This window comes from Calidris pugnax, unplaced genomic scaffold, assembly GCF_001431845.1.
Source record: "Calidris pugnax isolate Ruff unplaced genomic scaffold, ASM143184v1 scaffold21, whole genome shotgun sequence".
Lineage (NCBI taxonomy): Eukaryota > Metazoa > Chordata > Aves > Charadriiformes > Scolopacidae > Calidris > Calidris pugnax.
The window spans coordinates 3,523,616-3,546,491 of NW_015090770.1; the positions used below are offsets into that span (position 1 = coordinate 3,523,616).

The 22,876-nt window shown below is 36.6% G+C and overlaps 1 protein-coding gene across 1 annotated transcript; it reads right to left on the reverse strand.

The window, feature by feature from the left end:
• Positions 1-1,926: 1,926 nt before the first annotated feature.
• On the reverse strand, positions 1,927-19,525 carry SEC22A (SEC22 homolog A, vesicle trafficking protein). The gene is made up of 7 exons (XM_014939163.1): positions 19,294-19,525; positions 16,885-17,088; positions 16,019-16,182; positions 14,585-14,779; positions 10,083-10,201; positions 7,377-7,442; positions 1,927-2,941 (listed from the first exon to the last, which is right to left on the reverse strand). Exons 2-7 carry the CDS (start codon positions 17,064-17,066, stop codon positions 2,741-2,743), a joined length of 927 nt encoding a protein of 308 aa, XP_014794649.1. The 5' UTR covers positions 17,067-17,088; positions 19,294-19,525; the 3' UTR covers positions 1,927-2,740.
• Positions 19,526-22,876: the final 3,351 nt, after the last annotated feature.

Below are 22,876 nucleotides of genomic sequence, written 5' to 3' on the forward strand. Positions count from 1 at the left end.
CTCAAATATCTGGTAAAATCAGCAGGGAGGCACCTACTGTTTTTCTGAATCCTGAGTCTGTATAAGCAAATGGGAAATTAGAGGAATTTTCAGTAAATTTTCAGTCCAGGTTGGCCTGGCGTATCTTGTTTCTCATAGAATCATAGAATCATTTAGGTTGGAAAAGAGCATTAAGATCATCAAGTCCAACCATCATCTCATACAAAATTTCAGCAAGTTCTAATATTATAGTCAAACTAAAGTAACATGTTTAAAAGCTGTGTTTTTAGCACCTAGTAATATCAGGTAATGAAGAACAGTCATGCTCATTAACTTTACATTGTGAAATGGGATTTTTATCAGTGCCGTAAAAACAAGCAAACAAAACCCCAACTGTCTTCTATTACACTGACAGTTGCATTTGTTCATTATACCTGCTAATCAGCAATTAGTTTAACACCAGCATAACTGGAATGGAATAATAGCTCCAGATGCTATGACAAAGGAAGTTTTTATTCCTTAAAAATGCATCTTCAGGAAGAGCAGGCAGAGAAGGAGTCTCAGGGAAAACAAAATTCTCTGCCAACATAAACTGAAGAAATGATACAACAGAAAATTCTTCACGTGCACAACAGCCCAAGTTAAAAACTAAGCAGTACTTCAGGCATTCATAATAGCTTCCCTGCCTGTCAATGGATGTGAAGCGAAAAGATAGGTGTAAGAACTCTTCTAGATTTTATAAGCAAGATAAAACCTGGTTTTATACTTAAAACACGAATAGCTATATTTTTCAGTCACTGGCTTAAAATGATAAAGGACTGCTTTTCACCTTTTCTGGTGTCTGGAGTTCAGAAAGGTGCACTGAATGCTAATACAAGCAAACTTCTCAGTGCTAAACAAAGGCTGTTTTCTATTCTTCTGGATTTTTAAAACATTTGTGGTGTAAACATTTCCTAAAATCCTTGTATGCTACCATCCAGTCCTCCTCTTAATCTTTTCCCCATCTCCTTGGATTCCCAAACCAAAAGCAGAACGTGCTCAAGAATGCATTCTTCTTCTCTGTCTCAAAGTGGGGAAGAAAGAGAATTAACTGCAAAGCACAACACCTCCGACACCAATCTTTGAGGCTGCACATCAAGGTATTTTCAAGGTTTTTATCTCAGACATCAGTCTAAGAAACACATTATGAAGACTATAATAGATATTGCTCCTGTTCACTTTGGATTACAATTTCATTCTCTAATTCTTCGTGGTTCTATTATGCATAATTTTCTTGATTATTACCACCTATTTAAAAAGAAAAGAAAATATCTAGCTCCCTTCTCCTCGGTCATAATCCGACACTAAATAACTTACTGAAACACATACAATTCTGGTATGAATTGCCCAATTGTCCACAGCAATGCTTCATGGTACAGCAAAGCTCTGCCAATCCCCAAATCCAACAACACAGGCAGCAAGGAAACCTCCCTGCCATTAAAGCTTGCTTTTTTCTTTTTCTTTTTTTTTTTTCCTTTTTTCTTTTTTTTCCCAGCATTTCAGTGAATCCTTACATTATTCCAAGTCTTATATATAAGTCTATCGATTTGCACAGTATGAAACATCATAAATAACTGTCATATAATTGCAAAAGCACCCAGTGTAAATGATGGTGGTACCATATGGTTGCTGTTCTAAGCATTTGGGGTTTTCAAATTGATTCACAAACCTCAGGAGTACACAAACGTTCTCTCAAACACAAGTCAAATCAAGGAGGTTCTATCCCAGCACAAAACCAACCAACAACCAACTCAAAGCCAGAGAATAAACAAAATCCCTGTTTTTTTCTCATTTAAGATAATCAGACTGATTTATTATTTTCCTGTCACCAGTTGTTTATCTCAGGTTTGAGCCAATTATTCATCCATTTCTAAAAGTATATAAAAAGAAGACCAATAGTCCAACAAGTAAAAGTCACTCCATTTACTCACCAATCCATTCCCTTTCAACCTTTCCAGAGTTGAACAGAGGAAGCGTGCAAAAATCCTGGGTCAAGTAGCAGAATTTTTTGAATAATTGCTAAAAAGAAACACTGTCCACATAGATCACTTTCAAAGGATAATTAAAGGGAAATCATAAATGAAAAAATGTTAAAGTATTTATAGCACTAGACAGAGGGCCACGGGCACCATAAAGCTGATCCCCAGAAACAGAATTTCCAGGTTACATTTTAATTAAGAATACATTCACATATATGTCAATGTGAAACAAAACATTCCAAAATTTCATATCTTACATATTCCAAATCTAGGTTGCTAATACGCAATAGCATTATTATAATTATTATTCATTTAGACTATTCCCTACTGCCTCACAAAGGCAAAACTGATTTTGGAAGTAAAGAGCTTGCAAGATATGCAGAAGACATACGCTGTACATTCCTTCCATTAACATACTTTCGAATGAAGCTTTTTTATGCTACCAGTCAAATTCCCCAATTTTGGTGTCCCTACGTGCATTTAACTGCATGGATATGATCCATTTCCCTCCTCTAGTCCTGTATTCCTTTGTTTCCCTCTTAAGGAAAAAAAAAGAAAAAAAAAAAGGGGGGTTTAACTATCAAATAAAAATGTCCACAGGCATCTTAAATTTATTTCTTTAAAAAAAAAAAAAAAAAAAAGCACCCTATATCCAGACAGCTTCTTCTTTTGGAGAACAGCTTTACATTCCTGAGAGTGAATAACTGTTGGAACAAGACTGCCTCTAAATGTTGCAGGACTTGTCAGACATTGTAATCATGGGACTTTCCCTGTGGTTGTCGCAGACGAATTTGTAAGGTAGAAAATGCTCCCACAGTCACATGAAAGAAGAGCTGCCACAGGTTGCGCAGTTCGTACAGATACATGTTACACAGGCAAATTAACCCAAAAGTCAGGAAGGATTTGGCATTCCTCCAGCCTGTGTAGTACACAAACAGGTAACACTGTCAGGGGGAAAAAAAAAAAATAAATCAGATTACCACATGAAGAATAACTTCCACTCAAGAAACACCAGCTGGTCACTGAGAAATTACAAACCTGAAACAAGTAAAACTCTAAATCAAACATGTAAGAACAGTATCAATTTAGCAGTCAGGGAAGGGTGAAAAGTAGCTGTTATCAATACAAGGTTACATTTTGCTTCCATTAAACCCTCTTTGAGAACAATTCTCTCCTAATAATTGATTGCAACCTGCAATAATGAGTGACTCATGACAAAGCAAAGTGAATGTTCATGGCAATCTCTGGTTCATTCTGTTCCATCCAGGCAAAGGAGAAGAACAAGAGCCAGTATTAAGTTGTCTTCTGGCAAAGCAAGGGAAGGACAGGGGAAATACTGGGGACCTGAAGCTGGGAATACTCAGCACAAGGCAATCCCCCAGGTACCAACTCAGTGTCCTGTTGGGGTTAATGCAGAGGATTTACTGGTGGATGTGGAGAGGTCCACGTATAACCATCGTCCTTCTTCAGGTGGTGCCAGATGGATCACATTCTGAGAGAAATAAGTGACAACCCTACTGTAGTTCTGCCACGTTTTCAGGGTCAGTTTCTGCACGCTGTGGTGTAACAACGTCAGGATGGCCCACTGTCTCCCTCTCTCCATTCTTCCTACTGCAACTGGAAATCTGTTGAGTCTCTTGCCTCAACTTCCATCTCTAAAAGGACACCACTGTCCAGTACTTTTTTGCAGACATCATTTTTACTTCTGCTGTTGGTTAAACTTCTTCCTTGACTACCACAAAAAAATTGTTTGCTCTCTCTGGATTCTAGCCATTTCTGTTTGATTAATAAAGTTTTGGCTGTGCTTAAAGGTAGATAACTTCACTTGGGCTTACTTTGTATTCCAAACCTGTTCCCCTTGGATATATAAGAAAGCTCACACAGTTTTTTTTAACAGCATTCATCGTCAGATTATCTAAGTGTCATTTCTGTTCTTACTGTATATTTGCCACGTTTTATCAGTCAGAGAAACTCTACTTAATTTTCTTTCATTTTTCATGTTCCTCAAAAAAGGGCAAAAGCATTGTACACTCACAACTGAACAATGCAATTTATTGAGGTTTCTTTATATTCTATTTGAAACATAACCATTTTCTTACAAAGCATGCATTTCTACTCTAACTGTGGCTCAGATAAACAAAACTACTTGTGATTTCTGGGTATCTAAATACTTTCAGAGATGCAAGTACTGACAATATCAGTAAGATTTGTATGTCCTTCCTCCAAAGCAAAGTAAAACTAGAGATAAGTAACCTGCATATTTCAGAATCTAGATGGAACTCCCCTGAACCTGCTTGGCCATTTTGAGCAAAGCAAATGCAACCTACTTGGGCTGACAGTTTTACAAATCACATCTAAAAGAGCAATTAGTTGGTACTGGTATCTCAGCTATAAGAATTCAGATAATTTCCTAGCGTTATTGCCTATGACAAAGTTTAACTGCTTCCAATACTAAAATAAAAAGCCAGGATATGCTTCATCAAAATGATTAATAAACACAAAGGGTTTAAAAAAACAAAAATATTATGGAAGTTCAAAATGTCACTGCAACACGATGTTGACCGACTGTGAATTTTAGTGAAGATCTGTTTCAACTGAATTCTGGAGCTTATTTTTTCCTTAGTCGAGGTTTGAGATGTTAAAAGATTTGCCACTTAAAAAACAGAGCACCAGTCAAAAGGCCAAAACCCTGTGGTTTTAACACCTTGCTATAACAAGAGCTGTTATGAAATTCCTGAGGGCTTTTTTTCTTCTATTGAAGGAAGTGTCAGCATGGCAATTACCGAGCGTGCTTTTATGTAGAAGGCTCCTCAGAGCTTCAGAGAAGATTTTGATTTTTGATTTTTTAAGTTTGTTTAAGAAATGTTAAGCAATGACTGAAAGTTCAACTCCTGACACTTTGCACTCTTTGCACTTCAGTTACAACTGAGACAGTTGTTACTTTTGTACATTTTCTTCTTCAGAAGAGACTAAAAACCATATAGGAACATTAGACACATCAGCTCTAGATAAACTGGAATAGGCTTTTCTTGACTTCTTGGCCAAATTATCAGAGCTCCCAATCTTAGTTATTTTACCCTGTGAACGTTATAGCATTGCTATTTTGTCAGTGTTGCAATACTCAGTTACAATTTTATAAGCAAAATAGGCCATAAGACAGCAATGGAATAACTTAAAGAGTTTACTTGAAAATGGCATTTTCAAGTGTACAAAAAACCCTAAACATCCCAAATATAAAAAACTTTAAGCAATTACAAATCGCAGGTTATATTTTAATGCTGCTTAGAAAGTGCCCTGAAGCTTTACATTTGATTTCAATATAAAAGTGAACCTAAATACTGATAGCATCATCTTGAAATGAAAGGTTTTAGAGACTTTATGGTAGATGCTGATGGTGATGGACCACTCCCCTACAATGCTAGAACAGCTGCTACTTTTCTCCGTAGACAATCTAAAAATACCAAGATTGCACACCATATGTGAAAATGTAAAGGGAACTCTATTATTATTTCAATGTGATACATACATATATATGCCTGCAGCCTTAATTAGCCACTCAATACATCCTGTGTATTACCACAACAGTTCAAAAAGTAACAGAGGATTTTCTTCACGCCATCTACTCTCACTTGTGTTCTTGGTATTTAGAGCTAGACTGTGAAGATGCTCATCTTGGTCCAAAGAGCTTCACTTCAAATGCAAAAAGAGCTGGCATAGAAACTCCTCAGTTCATAGATTTATTGTCTCCTAATAGTCACAAGCAAATTACATTCTTCATCATTGCACACTGAATGTTAGTGAGCCTAAAACATCCTGTTTTGTGTAAGTCCCTTTTTTTGCCAGCATACCTAGTTTACAAACATTTTCTTAGAAATTAGGAAAAGAAACACACCTCTACATTCTTATTAACTGAACAAGAGAATACAACATTAGGGAAGCCCTGTGGGTGCATGATAATGACATGCGCTGTCATGTAACATACGGAATGAATCTCCTGAACTCCTAAATGCTTTGTTGGTTCTCACTTCCATTGTCTCACAATGTGGCAAAAGAACATCAGAACATGCCACAGAACTGCCAGCCCTCTTAGTTCTGAAAAATGACCAATAACATATTGTATGAATCACACTCGAGGGTGTGGAACAAGAGTCTTGACAGATAAATTTGGAATATTAAGAAAAAGCCCGCATTCTGAGCTGCATTGATTCTTTCTTTAAAATAGACCTATTCAACTCAGACAGTGGGGGAAAGACACATGTCCTTATGTCTCAATGCACAGTCATGAATACTTTATAAAGAATAAGGTTTCTAATTTGGTAGAAGAGGGAAGAATGTGTATTTTTCACACACCAAAAAAAATAATAGAGGAACTCCACCTTATCAGATAAGGAACAGATCACAGGCATGGAAAATTAACACCAATCTGAAGAACTATTTAAGGCAGAGGCTGATGGAAACTCAGTGGTGAAGAAGTGGTGAAGAACACAAGTTGTACTCTGACATTTTGCTAGAGATATAGAGAATGGAGATTACCTGTAGCCTGGACAAAGGGCTGACTGATAGACAGGCTGAGATTCAAGGATAATTCTGAGACATTATTATATTTTACAGTCTTACACTGTACTAAATATTGGCACACAAACAAGTAGAAACTGCATACTCCACTCCATGTGCAGGAGATGAAAAGGAAAAAGAATTGTGATAACAGCAACTGAGCATGAGACATTAAAGTCATAGCTAAACGTAACAGTAGTGTCACTGAACAACAAATGCCAATGGGCACCAGAACACCTTGCTACAAATTATATAGGAAAGGCAAAGTCAGACGTAGAAATGGAAAACCTACCGACCTGAAACGGAATGTGAAACATCAGAAAGGAGAATGAAAACATAATGGAAAGCAGCTGAAAGCCTTGAGAAATAAGAAGATGACCAATAATGTACAAAGTAAGGAAAATTCTGGGGTGTAGTGCCTAGGTATTACTGTATTAACTGCGAGTCTTCCCAAAGAAGAGCAGCAGTAAGGCATTTGTTCAGATGGTTAGATTTACTTAACTATGAAACTATTACTTTAACAAAATGATATAAACTCCATGTGACTTTAGAGATAAATTATAAGCTCTGGACAGCAAAGTACACCAAATCTCTTTACCAACTAACTGGAGAAAAATGCCAGCAAACATAAGCTCTTCGTATCAATCTACTGTGTGACAGTTTATGATTAATGAAATACAACAGAACAGAAATTATTTTTATAATCCCCCTAGTCAAGTATCTGTGACATTTAAGAAAACATGATGACGTTTATGCATGACTGGGTAATGTTTCTAAACTATAGTGCATTCTGCTCTAGTGCATTCTGCAAGCAGAAGAACACACCTGGTACAAACAGGCTGCTGTTCCAAGAAAAAATGCAATAACATAGCTGAAATCTTCACCTTCGTTCTGTGAAAAGAAAAAAACAAAACAAAACAAAACATGTTTTACAATGTTTTTGTAAAATTCCAGATATTCACACTATGAAAGTTATCTTTTATCGTATGTTAAAATAGTCTCATCTAGAGATTTATAGTAATTCCTGTACTATGCCAAACAAAAGGAATTAGCACTAATCATTGCTTACTTATACATCTGGAAAAAATCCACCATGATCTGGAATCTGACCAAAATGTTTATTCACAATAGACAACTAATGCTGAGAATTTCAAAGGCCTTAAACGAAGTCCAGCTCTAACACTGGACACTTACTTTCTCCAGATGCCTTTGAAAACTCAAGTCCAAACACTGGTAACTACCTTTAATACCAACTTTGTAAAATTGTGCCTTCCTCCAGCTTCACAAAATGGAAACGAGACAAAAGGAAAAGACAGAAACTGGCCACTAGGGTGTAGCAAAATTCTACACAGAGAACAATGCAGGCAGCACTGCCTTCATGGCAGTGAGAACAAACAAAAGCACATTAATTTATCACAGAGAGATTATTGAAAAATTAAGTTCTCCTGAAAGAAAAGATGGGAAAATTCACCTGAAGTGATAGAACTTTCCACTGTGTCTTTAAAAAAAAACAAAACAAAATTCCTTCAAATTTAGTCAAACAGGTTGTTATAGTTCCTGTAGAACTGAGCAGAATAAATTTACATGCTCAGTGACTATACTAACCACATTTCCAACAAACATCTGCGACAATCAAAAACTCTCCCATGAAAACAATGGATACTCATGCAAACGCTCTTCCCTGAACACAAATTTCATGTTGAGGTGGTGGTGGTCAATGAGGAACTTATTTCTGTTCAGTGTGAAGCATTTGCACCTAAACTGTAAGTTTGTATGTCAGCATATAAAACTTACCTACACAATGCAGTACACTCCTATATCCTATAAAAATCTTTGCCTCAGTGCCCCTGCATATTTGCTAGAGAACAGCTACAGATTGTAACAAAGTTTTGCTAAGATCCAAATAAAAACACTGATTATAAAGGAAAAACGAATTCAGAGAGAAGATTTTGAGTGAATTCTCAGAAGTAGCTCTATTAATCATGTTTTTGATTATTTCTCCCTAAACCTTCTGGATTTTTCCATAATAGAATAAATTAAGAGAAATTTTAATGCATTTTTAGTGTGCCTCATTTGTCAGAAATGAAAAAAATATCTTTCATCTGTACTGCCATCTATTACCTCCAGATGCAGTAACATACAGAATAAAATTAACTGGCTGCCCTATCATCAGTTAAATAGGTTAATCTAATATTGGCGTTCCTTTTTAAAAAAATCAGCTGTGGAAAGGTAACAAAACAAGTTCTAGAAACATCACACAAAGTGACAGAATTCTGTTCAGTACTATTCGTACTCAAGTGTACTTTGAATTCATTCCTATTTATAAACTGAGTGAAGTGTGCATAACAGAAAAATCTAATTAGGGATGAAGTAGAGATGTATGCTCACTATTTCATTCTTGCTTTTACTTTAAAAAAGAAACCAAAACCAATTCAAAAGAAGGACCTAGCACGGAAAACTTTCCTTAACCCAGGTCGTTACTCTTCAGGAAATGCTGAGATCTCAAACATTACTGCTTTATTAAATCTTTACATATACCAATAGTTTTGTAAGAGAACTGGAATACAGGTCATCTTCTTTACCTTACTTCCTTAAAAAGTCCATTAGGTATCAAAAGCATTGTAGTTATAAAGTCTAGATTTATGTTTGAATAAAAAGATCACCTATTAGCCAACTTCCATGAGATTTTTAATTTCTACCTCCATTGCCACAACAGTAAAGCCATTTAATGTTAAGGAAGCCTTTTTCTGGGGGGCTAACACATGAACTTTCTATCAGCATATTCACTTGAATTGCTTGAAATCATTATACACTATTATTTTCATTGTAGCAATGAGAATACAACTAGCATGGGAAATGGAATAGAAAGAAACCTAAGGGCTACAGGGAGGGTCAGAGCAGAGAGTTGACATGAACAGACATTTATTGAGGAGGTTGTTTGGTGAGGGGGGTGTTGTTTGTGGGAGGGGCAGTTTAGAAAAAATCTCTTGACAGTTTCCCTTACACTGATCCTTTCAGCAGACAAACAGAAATAAGCATCCTAGTTAAGGTGGTTTAATAACAAACAAAACTAAAAAAGGTCTCTGATAAACAATTTTACAAAACCTGTTTAAAGATCCCCGCTCTGTGGACCTTTCCAAAAAACTGGCCAGATTTTAAAAGCTGTTCATCATTTCTCTCAAGTGTTTTTAAATAACACTTATTAAAAGTACATGTCTCGTATCCTGGCATAAATTTAGAAAACAGAACATTATGTTCGCATTCTCACTGCTACCAAGGTACCTAAGGAAGGAGTTGGCCACCCACCTTCTACTGCTTTTGTAACTCACAGCCTTAATGAATGATGCATCGCACTCAAGAAGGATGCACAGATCACAAACAACACAGGTGTCATAAACAGAGGTCTGACCTCACAAACAATATTTCTGAAAATAAAACTGGCAGGACTTAGTTCATATAACAAGTATCTACTAAGGTGGTATTATGATTGCTACGACGCATAACTTTTAAATTCATAAATGGGTACAATACCTGGAGAAGACTTTCAATAGCATGAAAGCCACGAATTAAATTCAAAGCCCCACATAACAGACTAAGCACAAATGAGACAATCCCTGGCAGAGTCACAGGTTCCAGACGCTGATGAGGAGCTGCAAAACAGATCAAAAAACCACATCAAAGGTCAAAGCAATGTCTTTACAAATTTAGTAAGAGAGTAAACTCATTTTTCAGTGGCTTCCAGATCACAAAGAGAGCACTGAAGCAAATAACAAAATCTCAGTATTTTTTTTCTAAAAAGAAGAAACTTTTAAAATATTTCAACAGAAGGTTTAACAAAAAGTATACGTTCCTTCCATTCACATATATAATTGTCTTATTATATTTAGTCTTTAACTCAAGACATTCAGCTTATTCAGTATGGTACTGAAAGCTGCTCAAACATGCCAGGAAATCAATGGCAAATGATGCACTTTCTAGCGAAATTTGTCCACAATTAGTACTAAGCTAATAAGTCATGTACTTAAGAGCTCCCCTCACAACCTCCACTTTTCTTTAATACTAATGCATTAGCAGAGCTATTGAGACTGATTTAGCTTGTTTGCTGAACGGAACACTATGAGGCAAAGCTATTACTGTTCCCTACCTTAAAAAAATACAGCCAGTGAGTGCTACCAAAGACACAAATAAAAAGACAGTTCTGAAACTAAGCGAGTGTCTATATTACAGCCTTATACAGACCTTCCAGATAGTGCTTAGAAGCCTCTTACAGAACACATTAACGTTAAAACACACTTTCCACACACACCCACTCTTTTGGGCTTATCTTGGGTCACAAGTATGTTAACAGTTGTGTATGTTCCTCATTACTGTCCCTTTTCATAATTAATAACAGAAAGCAAATATGAAGAAACAATGCAAAACTCTTAACAGTCTATGCAACACCGGGAAAACAATAGAGCTACTGAGCCATACTTAAATAATTCTGTTCAAATCAACGAAGTGTAAAGATGTGAACAATGAGGTTAATGAACTGTAACATTAATAGAGAGAGGGGTGTCAATCCCGGTTGTTTGCATTGCACAGATCCAGGAAAAAAGCTTTCCAAACAGTTTATGAAGTTACAGAACCTAAAGAAAAAATGACAAAAGCTATTTCACATTGATAAGCAGACAGGGCTGTCTAATTATGCCTGTGTGATAAACTAAAAATAAAACATAAAATTAGTTCAGTTAACTCATTTGTGCTGAATTTAATAGTGTAATCAGTTGGGGTTGTTTGTTTTTTTTTTAAACAGAAGCATAACCCATGTTTAACTTTCAGAGCTTAGTGCTTTTCTAACTGTAGTGCATATTAGAGGAACAGGACTCAGTTAAGATTAGACGTGCTATTTGCATACCAAATCATTCTTTTTCAGTGACTGGTTGTTTTGTTTTGTTATTTTAAACCATCAAGTGGCAAAAAGCTGAAGGTGTATGTGACTGTTTTTAGCCAAAAGTAATTGCATTTCATTAACTGGTGTATAAAATTAGTTCACTGCTTTCCACGCAGAGCTCTCCAGACAATCTCATTTTCCCCATATACCAGGGTACCTTTAAAACATCATGTGTTAAAACAGTATTTAAGACACCATGGGGCGAGAGGTAAAGAGTCTTGTCAGCTAAATCAAGGCAGTCTATGAAGGATCATAAAATAGTAACTCTTCTCTCTTATTAATGTATGAAAACAAATCCAAAAGCTTTAAATGACATTGCATACCACTACTGATGTCATTAAGCTCTCCAGGGCTTAATAACTTTTAGTGTTATAATCAAAGCAGCAACAGCCTTTTAAACACACACAAAAAAAAATAAAGGCGAAACCAGAAAATGAAGGAGCTTTCTCAGAGAAGGAAGTGTAAAGGACAGCTGACCTTGAGTCAGTACATCCATAAATCTTAGAAATATGATAACTGCCATACCAACAACTCTCTAACACAACAAGTGAAGGCTCAAATAAAGCACAAATTCTGAATTAAAACGTCAACATTTAAATAAAAAATTTGGAAATGTACACGGTGTAAGAACTTGTGCTACTTGCAAGGATGTGTATTTAAAAATAGAAGGTAAAAAAAAAACAAAACAAACATTGAGTGCACCATCAGGCAAAAAGTAACATTGATTTGACAACTGTTTCTTCATTAAAAAAAAGCTCAGAAAATGGTAAATTTATCCTAACCTAAGCCATCACACATCAGCATGCTGTCACCATATTGCTCATGCCTGACCACACCTACATTCACCTTTGAAGCAAAATTCTATCCATAATCAGCACATTTTATGCTTCACACATTCAACCTCTATTCCACACTACACAGCAGAACTTTTGCTAAAGGAAAAGGTCTGCTATTTTCAATTACTTTAACAATATAAGGATCCTAGACACTAGACCTTGGACACATATCTAATTACAAGTACAAGCAAGTAACAGACAATGCTTCATCAGCAGAGCCAAAATTAATGCATCAAATTCTGCTATTCTGTGTAACAAAACAAGATTTGCATCCAACAAACTTCCTACCTCTGCACGCTACCCAACTTGATTTAACATACTTAATTCACTTACAGCACGTCGTATTTTTACCAGGGCAGCATATTCAGGAAATTACACTAGGCAAACCGTATCTTTTTGAGAGAATTTGTCCTCAGAGCAAAGGAGAAACTTTGAAGTCTAGCCAAGTGAGTGGGTAGCAAACATCCAGAGAAAGTTCTTTTCAAGAGTAGAGAGAAATGATGAATGTAAAGAATTATAAAACTATTAGCAGACTTGCTAAAAAAGACACTGTTATTCAATAGCATCTAAAATTTGAAGAGCTGAGAAGAAGGAGCAAAGTGCAAACTTCTCATAATGTACAGCCCTTTGATGATGAGCTCCTACAGCAATTCGAGGAAGGAAGTGGGTAAGTGAACAGAGAGATTTATGGAATTCAGAGGAAGAAGAAAGTTAAAAGTAACTGAAAGAGTGAAAAGAACAGATGAAAGCTGACATGGAAAGAAAAGAGGACAACAGAACTGCTTCTGTAAGACAAGTTATGGAAAGGTAGGTGAAAAAAAATTGGAAGATCATTTGCCAATTATTGTTTAATTTTACTTTATAGTAAAAAGGGAAATGGTTGTTACGCATTTTAATTAAGCCCATATGATTTTCCAACACTTTTCTTCAGAAAAATGATAAAAACCTCATCTCCCACTCCATGGACAACTTTAAAAATATAGCCAATTTTCACTCAGGCTAAATTCTCTCATGCTTACTGCTTTTTTATTTTTCCAACTGCAGGAAGTTTTAATCTAGACAACTTTCAGAGTTGAACAGTTGCCACTTCTGCCACCATAACCTTTTCCACAAGCCAGGATTATACTAAAACATTAAGAGGTAACAGCAACGTAAGCATCAAAAGTGGCAAAACAATGGTATCACACCATTACATACCTTTAAAAATGGCCCACACATATAAACAGCAGATGATTAAAGGTATGGACAGTGCTGCTTAAAAGATTCCACTCTTCTAAATATTTTAAACATCTTCATACTTTTCCTTTAATAATTTTCCAGAATTTATCTCTAATACTGTCAAACTGCAAATATAGAGATTGTAAGCTATTTCTGTGCTGTCTCATAGCACCTAGAATCCTCAGGATTAAGGCCCCAGCAGTACAAATAGGGGACTGAAGCAATTTTTTTTATTTCTCATTTTCAGTAACTGGAAAGACTGAAACCAGATTAAGTTAGTTTCATGTGTGGAGTCCATGATTAGTGCAAGGACTTGGTGAGTTTTAAGTTTTCTGTCCTGGTGGCCAACATCTAAAGGTGGGCCTCAAATTGACTCAGAGCATTCACTTAATAGCACAAACCTTTAAACCAGTTCAACCAGAAAATTCTATATCTCCTACAGGCAATAAATTAAAGTTTTAAAAAATTAATGACTACTTAAATGAATGCAGCATGTCTATACAAAATTGCTATTATAAACAGTGTACACAAGGCACTTATTTTAGAGAGTACATCTTTTAGCCAGCACAGCTCTGTGAATTTTCACCTTCACAAATGCCTCCTAAAGTGACACTTATCCCTCCAGCTGTTCGACCTCCTGACACTATGCTCTTAGTTCATGTCAACATTGTGTCTTACTAGGCAGAAATAATAAAAATTTTCATAAATCTTAACAGGTCAGAAAAAGAAAGAAGATCATCTTGTTAATTGCCAATCTTCCTCTGCTTGTATTCATGTAGATTTTTTTTTTTCCTTCAATAAAGAGGTCCATTGAATAGACCCATCTCTTTCTCTGAGTGCCTTGAGAAGATAAGCACTTTGAGCAGAGGACAAAACAGGTATCTAAGCTAAAATACATATAAGGTCATGGCAGCTTTATGCCTTGAGAATACCAAAGGACAAAAGCTTTTTTTTTAAAAAAGAAAAAAACATCAAAAGAAAGATTAATTCTTCTACGTTGCATCTATCTCATTTAAGGATTAAAGAAACAAAAATCTGAACCTTACCTGCAGATATTTTACCAGTACCCTTATATTCCGCCACAGAGAGATGTGAGAACCCATTAGCTGAACCAAGTTCTGACACGGAAATTTGATACGGTGGTCTCAGTTTGATTTCTGTCTGCATGTCAGCAAGATTCATCTTTGTTGACAAAGAACGTGTGTTGTTATATCTCTGTTTGGTCCTCTGAATAAAATTATCTGGGTAAAAATAAAAATAACAAGTTAAATCCTTACGGACCTTTGTTAATTAAATAATCCAAGACCATGCAGCTTTATATACTACATACTTCCAAAATTGAAATATATTGTTCAAAATACTTCTGTTTTGTAACTAATATATCATGGGCTATTTAATTCTGCAGTAAAAAAAAAATTAAACTCTAGAAATCTAATTACCTAATAACTGTGTATAAACTAATGATTTTTCACTGCATGAGGCTAAATGTATTGCTAATACAATGGATTTACTGCATTTATTCTAGGCTGTTCCAGTAGTTTAATAAGTAGCCTTAGGAAAAAATTAACTCCTGCATTCAAGTATAAACTGACTTGGGTATGAAAAGTGCCTGCAAAATATTCAGGTGGAGAAAATTAATATCATATTATACAAGTGTAAAGAATGTAATAGACCTACATTCTAACTTAACAACAAGTAAAACAAAGAGGGAGTTAAGGGGAAAAAAAAAAAAGTGTTCACGGAAATCTTTGTAAGAAAGACAACGTTATACAAAAATTGCTAAAAACTGCCTGACTTAATTACAGACAGGAATTAACCAACTGGAATATCTTCCCCCATATTTCTGAAACTGCAGTTCTTTTTGCTATAATGTGTTTTATAAGAATATTTAAAATAACTGCCTAACACATACTATTAAAGTGATAGATATTAATGGCATCCATAACAGCTGTTACCTGGTATACATGAGATTAGTTCTATTTAGAGCTTGCATGACAGAAGATTAAATGCATCACTATATCATAAGAAAAATAAAAATCTCTCCCTTTCATGTCTTGAACAAAAATTAGAGCACAGCTAAGAGCAAACATGAAATTGCAATTTTTTCACTTGAGAAATTTATGAAGCTCAATGCCTTTATGTGTTAAGTATTTCAACGGGTACGAAGTCAAACAACTCCTAGTATTATTAACTAGAAGAGGAACTCCAGATATGGTCAGATAAGGCTTAAACCAAAACCTACCGGAATGAATAGAAAGATTATAAACAAGTTTGGATAAAACTCTAGTAGCCTAATTTAATGCCCACAGCAGTATTTCTTCATTGTCTCTAACAGGAGTTAAATCAGATTCTAAATCCACCTGAAATATAGCTATAAACTGCCTTGGACATTTTTTTTGTGTGTGTGTGCATTAAGTTGCACACTTATTTACTCATTTGTCTTAGTGTGAGAATGAAGGGAAAAAAATTTAGAGCCTTACCAAATTCTATAAAACAGTACGGTCTGACAGCAGTATTTGTCTTCATCATATTGTAGGTAGTGATGAACTCTTTCTGAAGCTCATCCAAGAAGCAGAAAGCCAGGACATTGGGATAATTTTCCGTGCACAACATCATATAGCTTACTCCCAGAGAACTGATAAAGCTATAATTGAGACAACAAATTAAAAACTTAATATTTAAATACAGGTAATTCGCTGCTTCACTAGTCTGATCTCATAATCACAAAAGCAAAAACTGCTCTGGGGTAGCAAAGGAATTTATGCTTACTGGAAAGTCCAACACTACTCTAGAAGAAACACAATTTTCATCTAGGCAATGTTTTACTTTAACACTGCATTGTACCATCGTATAAGAAGCTGTGTTATACATATATACGTATACATATGCATATATGTATATATAGGTACAAGAAACAGGCCTAATTTGATAACATCCTAACCACAAGTTTTCCAAAATTTTGGGTTATGAAAGTACTTGGGTACCTTTTTAAATTTGTGTAAACTAAAAAGAGAAAACAAATGAATACTAGTTGAAATAGAACAACAAAGAACAAGTCTGGTCATTTTCATGTAAGAAACAACCTTGAAATATAAAGAAGTATTTCTAGTAGGCCAAAGATTTTTATATTTATAAAAATACTGTCTATTTCAAACTAGAACTTCCACCAAAGTTTGAGTAGGTTTCAAATTTTTCTACAATTTCTCAGTTTTAAATTTCTGATACATAAATACTACCAGGAATTAATCTTAGTTTGAGTAATAATTTCTGACGTGAACTGTTAACTTTTTAACTTACAGACAGACACAACCCAGGATGTCACAAATATATGAAAGAGAAGTCTTACTTTATATTATAATGCCCAGTTTTCAGGGTACATCTATCAGGAAGCTGAGAAAGTTTCTTTGCGAGCATTTTAAAATATTTTCTACATTCTTGCATTCCTGTGCTCTGCTCATAATCGGTAGATGCAGATAAAGGGAGTCCATCCCTCACACGGACCACAGAGGCAGACAAAATCATAGACATCGCCAATAGAGTTAACGACAACCTACAACAAAACACAAATGAGGAGGAAGCAGAATTAAGGTAAGAGCAAAAATAATGGAGTCAACTGTGATTAATCAAACTTCCCAAGCTGTATACCAGGCTCAGGCTTAAAATGGGGCACAGGGAAGACATCAACCAGAACTCAGATTGCAGTCCTAACTGAATAGGACCTATTAGTCTACGCGAACCACAAAGCAGCAGCACATCTGACATCGATGTCACGATTTCAAATATTTTTATCTGAACTGCCATAAATCCTCACCTAGAGATACCTGAGGACTGAAACACTATTACTTAGCCTTAGTACTACTGTAGCACTTGCACCCTTCAAGCTGAGTCTTCTTGTTTAGTGAGATAACAACTATAGTATAAACAAACAAGAACAATAGCCGGAGAGGAAAAATGTGTACTGTAAAGATATGCCAGATGGAAAAGTGATCCAGGTCTTGATCAGGCAATAATATTAATGTGCTTTCATGAAACTGTGTTACAGAGTACATGCTTAAGTACCCTGACAAACAGCAATTTACACAACTTATGTACTATCAAATAGGAAATCAAGAAATAAGGACAGCAAGGAATGTAATCCAGCTCTCCCAACTCACAGCAGAGTTCCTTAAACACGAAATGTCTTTTTTCTTATCTGGGTCTCCATTTTCTTTACATCTTCAAAATCTATCTGTATTACACAAATACCAAGCAGGTTGAAATGGTGCCTGCAAAGCCAATGTATAAATACTTACACAGTATTTAATTTTAAAAGCATGATAATTAAAGCCTCATGGAATATAGTCAATTAAAAAAGAAAAAGTTGTGTATTTAAACATTTCTTCATCAAAAGCAGAAAATCTATGGCAGGCATTTAACAGTATAAACACATAGCAGCGTGGATTTTTTCTTTACAGACTGAAGACACATTTTTAAAACCTTCAAGTTCTTCAAACCTTATATTAAATCAAAGCATTCAAAGTTTAACAAGACAAGCATTAAAAGAAGGATTACTTATCTGCTAAGTATCAGTACACAAGTTTGTCCTCTTACAAGTGGGCGAACTGCTAGAATTTATATGAAGCCAAAAGCAAACACTTCCTCAACTCTTAACACTGCTCTGCAGACTCCTACCACATACTACACCTATCACTTAAGAGATTATGAAAAAAATAGATTTTTGCCTCCCTCAGATGATGCTACTCAAGTTCCATTCAGTCACAAACTGCAAAAGAAAACAGATTTCTGAATACAGCTGAAATATGCTTTCGTGAGCAATATTGACATGTTTACAACACCTTTCAAACTATGACATTAAGGGTGCTTTACAAGCCTTAGCAACTGAAGAACTGTATTCTGAAAAGTCAGGAATCCAAATTTTCCCAAAATAACACTGCCTCTTCATAAAAGAGAGGAAATAGCTATTTTTTCCTGAACTCTCACCTCCCCTATTTCCAGCTACCCAAAGGTTATATATACATCAGGATACTTATTGAATAATAATCAAGTTTTTCAAGTGTATTTACTCCTCAGAAAGAGGCATATAATAAAACATCAAGAATGTGTTGTTAATTTTCAATTTAAGAAATTCAGCTTCATCAGCAGGTAACCTTCAACCTGCTTTAGGATGCTTCACATTAGCTAAATAAATTCCAAATTAATAATCTTCTAATTTTACTTGTATAGCATGTCAGACTTTCACCAAAGTCATAACAGCAGCAGAAGCCACTGTTGCCTGTAGCCTACTGAACACCCCTGGGCTTTTATCAGGTACACTTGTTATTTCAGCACTTCACTACAGAATTCCCTATTGTACAAAGTGCTTTGATCAGCTGGACACAACAATAGAAAACAAAACAACTTTAGGACTTGCTCTAGATTAGCTTGCTGGAGTGAAGCATTCTAGAAATTACAGCGTCAGTTCTAGAAACTTTTCCCTATCTTTATTTGAGTTCATGCATGTGCTCCCAGAAGGACAATTCACATGCAATGCACACAGCATTCATTTTCTTAACTATGCTGCTAACCATATAACCACAGCAGCAACCCAAAAGCATGAGAAAATTGCAGAGGAGCTTTAAATTGTAATGGTTCTCCAACAATAACCACCTCTACCACTTGGAACTCAAGCCTGAAAGGGACTTCTGGGAGCTATATCAACATACACAAAAGAACAATGATGTGATAGAAGAGTTGTAAATGCCCCTCATCAACTTACTTGCACAAAACGTAATTTCATGGATCTGCATTTCCTCTGATGAAGCAAATAACTTCATTAGCACCTAACGTGAAGAAATGAACATAGCTCCACGTCCCGTTTTAGGAAAAGGTAGTGAATAGGACAGCACTGCAGGAGAAACTCAGAATCCTGTAGCCAGTTCTCAGAAGGCAAAATATTGTTCTGTTCACTTTTTAAATGGTCTTGATGGTTAAAGTTCATGTTGAGCTATCTGATGAGATAAGAACAAACAGAAAAAGTTAATAAACGTATTTACTGGCTAACAATACTCTTCAGCTCTTTTTGTGAGGGCATGCTTATCAGAAAGGCCTGAACATACCCCAGGGAGACTACTCAGAGGTATTCAAGTAAAAAGAAAGCAAATAATAGAAATATCATAATGCTTTTATGCTTTTTAAGTGAAGCTCAGGAAGTGCCATCACTTCAGCCATTTAAAATAGGAAAATATGTTTCTGTCTGTACAGCACATGAGTAACTCAGGGTAATGCAACCTTTGACTCTGAATCCCATCATTCACCTCATTCACTAAATTCAATTAACGTACAATCTCCTCTGATCAGAAACCGCAACACTTCAGGAACATAATTACACACAAGAACAGCTGTATTTCCAAAGCCTTAAGGTCTTCTATATTCAATCTAACAATAGTTGTTTTACTCCTACAATTAAGGACAAACAATCTAAATGTCCCTAACTACAGCATGTATGCACAGACAGCAGACAAAGCAAAGGACAAAGACCCCTTTAGAGGCATTCTTTCAATTTTTACATTTATTCTATATGTAAATAAGTATTTCCATAAATCTAGAAAAACAATTGCTTTCTTCATGACTCCTACCTATATTTAGAGAAATTAATCTCTCTAACAGAAGATAAGCCTCCATTAAAATCTGCCAATTCTCTTTGTGTACTGTGAAATCACACAAGGTAAAAAATGTGTTCAGATGCACAGTTTTAAGATCACCAGCCAAACAGGTTTTGTTACCATCATCTTAAAAACCCACCCAATGAAAAGATGCACTTTTCCTCAGCTTCCTAACAGCAGAATCAGAAAGCTGTCTAAAAAAATGAAGCTAATAAAAGAAAATCACTTTGGTTGCAAGATTACACATACGTAGAGAGATGTGTAGTGCATATACTGTAACAAAATACTCATTCTTACTTGAAAATGTATTAGTAAACTCTTTTTCTATTTTAAATCTTCAAAATGAAAGACCTACTTTACTCAGCTTTCAAAACAATAAGGTTCCATAGAAGGAGCCAAGTGGTAAATTTGACATACACTTATACAGGTAAAGATTGAAGAAAGAACATTAAAGATATGGTAATGTTTTTAGAACTATCTTTAAATGTCTTTTTTAAACATCTACTCAAAACTGCACAAAGTAATTCACCATACCATTACAAAATTCATAGCTTTTCCTCCAAAAATTCTATATCCATCAAACACCTGAAGATGACAAAAGACTGCACTTCCACTACAAATCTTCTATAAATCCATTACAGGCAGATAGAAATGAACAGGGATTGGGTTCGCTATCTCATCCTATGAAAGAACTGAGGAGTATCAAATCCAACCAGCAGGTGTTAGGCTCATAGGTACCACAGATGGTTCTCCACAAAACATGCAGTTAGCTAGCGGAACTGCTTGTCACAGAATGTTGTCGATGCTAAAATGTTCTGTGAATTCAGGAGGCAACTGGAAAAGTTCACAGAAATGCTACAAGGTTATTAAAACTAAAACACTACCCGTTGTCCAGGGAGATAACCAAGCAATGACCAACATCACTCCATGCTTGCGCTATTCCTACATTTCCCTGTGTGCATCTGCTTCTGGCCCGTCTTTATTAATTTCCCCTTGCACCTCACAGCCCTCCCTGCAAATGAGGGCTGGGAGAACTCATGAAAAAGAGAAACACGGAGAAAGCTGACCACAGACAGGTAAGAGTCAAATGGAACAGTCATTCTCTGTTACTCCACTGTCCCTAATTTAATATACATATATCAACCTGCACTGCTTTCACAAAAAGGAATTATCATACGTGGTGTCAGTTTCATTTCCTCCCATGAGCAGGAAAACTCAGATGATGGAAATCGAAACCTATTTTACTGTACTTTTTTTTTTTTTTTTTTAAGACAGATTCAATTATCACCTCATTTAGTTGTGTGTTATGATGGCACTTGGTCCTGGCAGAAAAGTACTGTTCCAGTCTTACTTTGTCACAAATGGGTCTTCCAATTTGTGATCTGACAATAATTTTTTTATACCTATCAGATGTCTTTTCATAAATTTTTTTACACGTAAGTGTTTGAAAGTGATCGGTGAATATGGTTTGCTCAGGATACTTCAGTTTTTTAAAAATAGTCTAGCTTCATAAAAACTGAAAGAGGTTCTAAATAGATCTACTGTAATGTCAAGTCTACCCTCCTGCAAACGCTGGCCCTCAGCACCAACTTAATCAAGGCATTTCTTGCCAGGATGTCTGCCTCTAATGACAGCCTTCCACAAAATATAAAATTGGGAAGCAGATGCAAGCTGCACGCCTGCTTAACATGGAATGAAGATACAGCTTCTGTCCTTACTTCAAGTACATATAATAATGCCGGACAATTTACTATCCCCTCTTTTGAGAGGACAGCTTTGTGACAGCTGCATTATGCAGGCAGGAGTCTTAATTTTTCCACTCTACAGCATATTTCAGGAATCTGTCTTACAGACTGAAGCACTACAGAAGGACACAACAAATAAAGCCACTCTGACATCATCAAGTATGATCAGACAAGGAAATAATCCTAAACCACGAGCCCATATAATCCTTCCCATAAAGCCGAGGAAAAAGACCTTGGAAATAGAATCAAGATCCTGATAAACTAAGAGAATGGAACAAGCTGCATTCCAAAGTTTGGGAAGGTGAGCCTTTCATCTACCACGTACTTATATGGCAGCTTTGATGCAATCATTTGCACTATTTGCAACGGCACCCAGAGCGGGAAGAAGTAATGTGGTTACTGCCTTAAATGGGGTGGCAGCGCTTTAGGCTGCAAAACTTTATACTAAAGGGTTGATGCCGACACAGACGGCCAGGAGAGTCCCTGACAGACCCCAGAGATCTGACCGAGAGGCCTGAGGTGCTCCCGACGGCCTCCCGTGCCAGAAGGAAACCTCGAGTGACAGGGCAAGAGGAGGCAGCTGGTGCCGGGGGAAGCACCGACACCGCCCGCTCATCCCGGCTAATCACCAAACGCAGCCCCCCCGCCGCCATGAGCATACCCTGGCGGCCCGGACAGCAGAGAAACGGCCGACAATCGCTTCGCGGTGACAAATCCCGCGCCCAGCCCGGGAGAGCCCTGCGGTGCCCCGGCAGCCCCCCCGCCCCAAAGGGGAAGGCGGGCAGGCAACCCGGCCAGGGGAGGGCGGGCAGACGCGGGGCCCTGCGACAGCACCTTCCCGGCACCGGCCCGTCCCTCACCCTCCCTCACGCCGGCAAGGCCCCGGGCAGGCCCTAGGGCGGCGGGCAGGCCCCGGGCAGGCCGCGTCGCCTGGCAACGGCCCCGCGCGGGA

Excerpts from the sequence above, each read along its gene's own strand:
- SEC22A (XM_014939163.1), bottom strand. The coding sequence starts at position 17,066 with ATGTCTATGATTTTGTCTGCCTCTGTGGTCCGTGTGAGGGATGGACTC. Across the intron at positions 16,183-16,884 it reads ACTGGGCATTATAATATAAA|CTTTATCAGTTCTCTGGGAG; the intron begins GTAAGACTTCTC and ends TCTCAATTATAG. Across the intron at positions 7,443-10,082 it reads CTATTGAAAGTCTTCTCCAG|AACGAAGGTGAAGATTTCAG; the intron begins GTATTGTACCCA and ends TTCTTTTCACAG.